At 44.3% G+C, this 5,963-nt stretch overlaps 1 protein-coding gene across 1 annotated transcript in view; it reads left to right on the top strand.

The window, feature by feature from the left end:
• The window catches only part of Fam117b (family with sequence similarity 117 member B), a 52,726-nt gene that overhangs the window by 465 nt on the left and 46,298 nt on the right, over positions 1 to 5,963 (top strand). The window contains 2 exon segments of the mRNA XM_026788830.1: positions 1 to 2; positions 4 to 299. The exon segment at positions 1 to 2 is cut by the window's left edge and continues 465 nt beyond it. Coding sequence (XP_026644631.1) covers positions 1 to 2; positions 4 to 299 — 298 coding nt within the window.

The raw sequence follows: 5,963 nt of genomic DNA, 5'->3' as shown, positions 1-5,963 counted from the left end.
CGCGCGCACCAGCCCCACCGTGGCCACGCAGACGGGCGCGTCCGCGACGTCCACGCGCGGTACCAGCCCCACGCGCGGCACGGCGCCTGCGGCCCGAAGCAGCCCTCCGCGACCGCAGCCGCCGCCGCCCCTACTGGGCACCGTGTCGTCGCCCAGCTCGTCGCCCACCCACCTGTGGCCCGGCGGCGAGGTGAGTGCGGCCCCACCCCCCGCCCGCGTCCGCCACCGGAGGAGGTCCCCCGAGCAGGGCCGGCCCTCGGCGGAGAAGAGGAGCCCCAGCGCCCCGGTGTGCAAAGCAGGTACGTGGAGGGCAGGGGTCCCGCGGCGCGGAGCAGGGACTGCAGCAAGGCTCCATCGGGGCGGGGCTGGGCGTGCGGTCTGCCACCCCCGCGTCGTGCCCGCGCGGGTAGCCGCGGTAGAGGTGGTGCCGCCGCTAACCTTGGGCCTGAGCCCATTTGTGGAAATCATAAACCCTGGGATCTGGCCTTGCGTCGCTCCTGCTCACGCTCACTCGAGGGTGAGGCTAGGGCTGGTCTGTCACTTTTGTTTTAGTGACGTGGTTAAGGCTTGCAAATAGCCCACGAGTGCTGCTCAGTGTTTTCTGTTCCAGAAAACAGTTTCGGATCTGGAGGAATGAGTGCCACAGCAAAGGCGGATTTGGATCATTGAGGAGTTGTGGAGCTGGGAGTGGTTTTTGCATTTCATAAGACTTAATGAGTAGCAAGAAGGGAGAAGTTAAGCAAGATTGTTTTGGGGTGTGTGCATAGGTATATGTATATATGTATGCTCACATGCAATTACATACATATGTAAATGATAAATAGCTAGCCTGAGGGTCTGGGTGTCTTTCTGAGATAATGGTTTTATTTCTCTCGTATTTGTTTGTTTGCTTTTTTCCCTTCTTGAAACAGTCTCACTTGCCCTGCCTGGCCTGGGACTCGCTGTGGAGCCTATGCTAGTCTTGATCAGTCGCTCAGTCTGCCTCTGCCTCCCTGCAGCTGGGATTAAAGCTGTACCGGTCATGACCGGCCCCATCTTGTTGATTGTACCTGACAGTTTTCTTGGGGAAGATTCTGGATGGAAGCATTGGTTTCCAGTGGAGTCAGTTCAGAAAGGGTAATTCAAAGGAATATTTAAAATAATTGGGAGTTTCAGGAGATTAATACCCATTTCCTAACTAAGTCAGTAAGATGAAGTGATTTAAGAAATATAGAATGTGACTCGTTCGTACTTTTTTTCATGAAAGGCTTAAAAGTTTTTATTATATTTTATTTCGTGTGTGAGTGTGTGTCCATTTCCATGGCCTGTGAATGGAGGTCAAAGGACAGTTTGGAGGTGTTGGGTCTTTCCTTCCGTGATGTGGGGTCCAGGGCATCCGACTCTGGTTTCAGACTTGATGGCAAATACCTTTACCTGATGAGCCATTTCACCAGGCCTGTGAAGGATTTTAGACAATATCTCTTTAAGAAAGATTGCCTAGAAAAATGTTAGGCAGTGTTGTCTACACTACCAGAGAACAGTTCTAAACCTTTTGGGGATACAAAATGCTTCTGGGTCTTTTATTTTTGTTTTTGTAGCCTCAGCCAGTGTGTAGATAGGCTGGCCTCACCAACTGCCTCTGCCTCCCGAAAGCTGGGATTAAAGGGGGCACTACTTTACCTAGCCACAAATTGTTTTAAAAAAAACATTAAGAGGACTCTCTAGGTTGCAGCAGTGGGCAGGTGGTTTTCATACAGAACCTCATTTTAGCTTTCACACTGGCCTCTCTACAGGTTGAGAACAAGTGGTGGCAGGTGAGATTTGACTCAGCTTGCACTCCACAAAGAACATGCCTTCAAATTATATCAGGGAGCTTCTAATACATAAGAGAAGGTCTGGGAAATGCATTGCACACCAAAATTACATGTATGTAGTCATTGAATCTGAACAAGACTCCTGCAGTCTGCTTTTGAGTTTCTGGAGCCAGGATAACGCATCTTGTGTGTGCTGCTTAAGTGAGCAGTAGCCGTGGAGGAAGAGGCAGGGTCCCTCAGTCTGATGACAGAATGTGTTGCTCTTTACAAGTGTATCCCGAGTAGAACTCAGGTCAAATAGTCAGAATGTGAAGGAGAGTGCCCCTTTATGTTGATTTCTAGGGTTCCAGGCTCTTTGTGTGCTCATTTTTACTTTCCAAAGCTCTCCGCGCCCCCCTCCCCAAACAACCAAAACCCCAGAAAAATGAGTAGTTAACTCTTTAGGTGTGAGGGGTATTGCTTGTTGTTAGGTCTTTCAGTCTTGCTCAAGCGTAGATGTCTGATGGCTTCTTTTTGGGATATATTCTTTTACACTCTAGTTACATCTGTTCAAAGTGGGGAGAATGTTTTCAGTTCAGCTTTTTTGTAGCACAGATCCCCTTTTTGATTAGAGTCCCACCAGTTTGCAGGCTTCATGAAATGTAAAAGATCTCACTGTAGAAACGAAGGTGCTTTTTTGTGTAGGTCTGTCACCTCATGTGACTCAGGTGCTTGGGTTCATCTCCATGAGGTTGCTGGTTTCTGGGTGTCTTACGGGTGGGCAGACTGTCCCATCTGCACCAGAGCTCCAGTATTACAGAGTTCCCAAGTTGGAGACCTTGGGATCTCCAGCTGGTTGATTCTCTGGAATATCTGATCAAGAATGTCTTTCTCTTGACTATGATGAGGGCACCCAAGCACCCATTGATGGTAGCTATTTAAATGGCCGACTCAGTGCCTGCTGTTTTCTTAGTAAAGCGGTTTGTCTGGGTAGGCTACTTTCAGAAGGTAAGTAGGCAGCAGGGCTAATGTTGAAGTTTTTTTGTGCTTTCCCTTTTACTTGACTTTATCTAATTTAGCAAAGAACAGTCACGATAAGCTTTGGGTAGACTCCGGCTTTTGTGCCTGTGTTCAGTCACTTACGATCATGTGGTATGGAGAAGCGAGAAACATGTTAGTGATAGAGTCCATGTTGTGTGAAATTTATTTATTTTTACATTGTATATGTGAGTTGTGTGTATATGTTGGTACATACGTGATAGGGTCACGTATGTGATGGTCCAGGTGGCATTCTGCTGGTTCCGGAGGATTGAACTCGGATCATCAGGCATGGTGATTTACCTGCTAGTAGCTTTAGTTATTTAAAAATTGAAATTATATTTTTATTTTATTCTGTGTGTCTTCTCTGGAACTTGTGATCTGTTGAGGTCTGTTTTGTAGTACTTACTGAAATAACTCTGAAAATTCAGCATCTCTCTAACATTTGAAGGATAGTTGCTGATTTCACACCTTCAGGGGAATCATTTTGGCTTGTAATGTATTTTTTATAATTAAAGATGAAGCATCGTAAAACATATTAGTTCTACATTTTGGCTTGTGTAATTTTCACTTAAGTTCAGTTCTGCATATTTGGTTGAACTAACTACTATTACTGTGCAGTACAAACATATTTTAAAAAAACTAAAATCCTTTACAGACAAAACAAAACAAAAACCACAGTGCTCCAGATATTCAAATTAACCAGGCAGGACAGGAGCATGAAACATAAGTATATATGTATAATGATTGCTCGTGTTTAGAGTGAATAATTCTTCAAGCATGGGTATAGAAGTTGTCTCCGAGGAGGTAGCTTTTGATGATTGGAAAGGGAAGAACTGTACTTGGCTGTTGTCTTAGAGTAGTGACAGTACATGCCATGCTTAGTCATGTGTCACTGAAAATATACAATCTAGGGGGATATTGGAGTAGGAAAAGAGTAGAAGACGTATTTCAGAATATCCCTGAGTAGAATAATATGAACTACTTCAATTTGGACTAAAATGAATCAGAATATTTTCCATAGTTAATAATACTTGTTCTAGAGCCAGACGGCCATGGTTCACATCTGCCGTTGACATTTACTGACCAGCTCTTAACTTAGGTAAGTTTACTGCCTGCAAAAAGGAATATTCCATAATACTTAACTATAACAGAGGATTGTCGTTAGGATACAATCCTTGTAATCTGGGTGTGGTGGTGCCAGCAATCAGATCAGACTGGTCTCCATAGGGAGTTCAGGACAGCCAAGGCTACATAGTGAGACTTTGCCTCAAAAACAAAAACTTACTAAAAAAAAAATCTTTGTTAACTGACAATAGGGTCTAAGCCTTCTTAGTGTTAAGTATTTCTTTGCCATCTTATCAAGGTAAATGTTAATTTATTTGTTTATATTCTTAGACTAAGGTATGGGTTCTAGTGTAGGTTTAGGATGAATGAAGTAAGAATTTTGAGATGGGAGACTATGGAGGTTAGTAATTTACAAAAGTATCAAACACCTGAATTGAGATGCGGGAATGATCAATGCCCTTTTGATGTCATGCATTGGATGTGGGATTGAGAAGAGGAGTTGAGAATTGTAGTGGAATTGATTCTAATTGGTAGACAGTGGGGAAGCAAATTTGGAGTAGAGAAACAAGCCGAAATCTTAGACATCTTTTGTGCCTTCTGGAAATCTATGTAATTTTCTATAATATGGCTAATAACACTTTTAGAACTCATGAATGAAGTTTGGAAGGGGGTTAAAAGGGGCTGGAGAGATGACCCAGAAGTTAAGAGTACTGACTGCTCTTCCAGAGGTCATGAGTTCAATTCCCACATGGTGGCCGACAGTCATCTGTAATGAGATCTGGTGCCCTCTTCTGGCATGCAGGCATACATGCAGACAGAACACTGTATACATAACAAATAAATCTTTAAAAAAAAGCACTTGGGAGGCAGGTGGATCTCTGAGTTCGAGGCCAGCCTGGTCTACAAGAGCTAGTTCCAGGACAGGCTCCAAAGCTACAGAGAAACCCTGTCTCAAAAATCCAAAAAAAGAAAAGGGGGTAAGAAATTGGGACTCAACTCACCTCAATTCAGAATTGCATCTGTTAAACACTTTTTGCTGTTTGTATATGGACACACCTAAAAGGATCAGTTGCTGAAGTGTATGTGATGATGGAGAAAACAAGCGTGTCAGGGTGTTTTGTTTTTGTTTGTGACAGCTTGGTGGAGATTGCAGGTGTGACAGAGAGGAACTCCGAGAACTCAATAGGAGGAGAAATAGATTGGAACTGAGAAAGTACAAGAAAGCCTGCACTTAAGGGAGGCGGTGTTAAAGATTCGTTTAGATTCTGTGAAGAGAACAGTTAGTCTGAGTTGATAGAAAAGGCTTTTGAATTGGCGTGTCAGTCAGTTGATGGTGGCTGAAAGTGTGCGATCAGCATGCTGGGCCACAGATCAGACCAGAGTACCGAGGGAGGGAGTAGTGTTTGTTATTTTTGTTGTTACCGTGTTGTAATATCACAGCATTTTAAGAACAGGTTTATTTTTGTTTTCTTTTTCTGGTTGTATGATCCCCCCCTTCCCCCCGCTTGTTTTTTGGTTCATAGTTTGAGGGTATGATCCGTTGTGGTGGGGAAATTTTATGGTCTCAGGAGTGTGAGGAAGCTGGTCACATTGTGTAGTCAGGGAACGTAAAGATAGAAGGAAGCACAGACAGGAACACCACTGATGCTCAAACCCTTTTCTCCTTTTTATTCAGTTCAGGATCCCAGCCTATAGAATGATACTGCTTATATTTACAGTGGGTCTCTCTACTTCAGTTAACTGGAAACTCCCTCATAGACATGCCCAGAGGCTTAATTTCTTGAGTTATTCTAGAGCCAAGTCGACTATGCTGTCATGAATCCACCCCGTCATGAATCCACCCCATCAATCTGCCACCCAGAGATCACTTTTAAGATATAAACCTCCCACCCCTCGTTTCCATAGGCTCTTGGCTATCTCTTAATGTAAAACAAATTCCATCTGACTTCCAGCGTCCCCTTAGTCTTCCAAAAGACTGTCCAGAACTGTCCAGAAGTGTTAAGTGCAGAGCATCTTCTGAGATGCAGCAGCCCCTCCCTCTCTCTCCCTTCCCCTCCCTCTCTCCATCCATTCATCTATTTATTT

The sequence above is a fragment of the Microtus ochrogaster genome, unplaced genomic scaffold (genome assembly GCF_000317375.1).
Source record: "Microtus ochrogaster isolate Prairie Vole_2 unplaced genomic scaffold, MicOch1.0 UNK8, whole genome shotgun sequence".
NCBI classification, from domain to species: domain Eukaryota; kingdom Metazoa; phylum Chordata; class Mammalia; order Rodentia; family Cricetidae; genus Microtus; species Microtus ochrogaster.
This window is presented reverse-complemented; position numbering and strand designations above follow the sequence as displayed.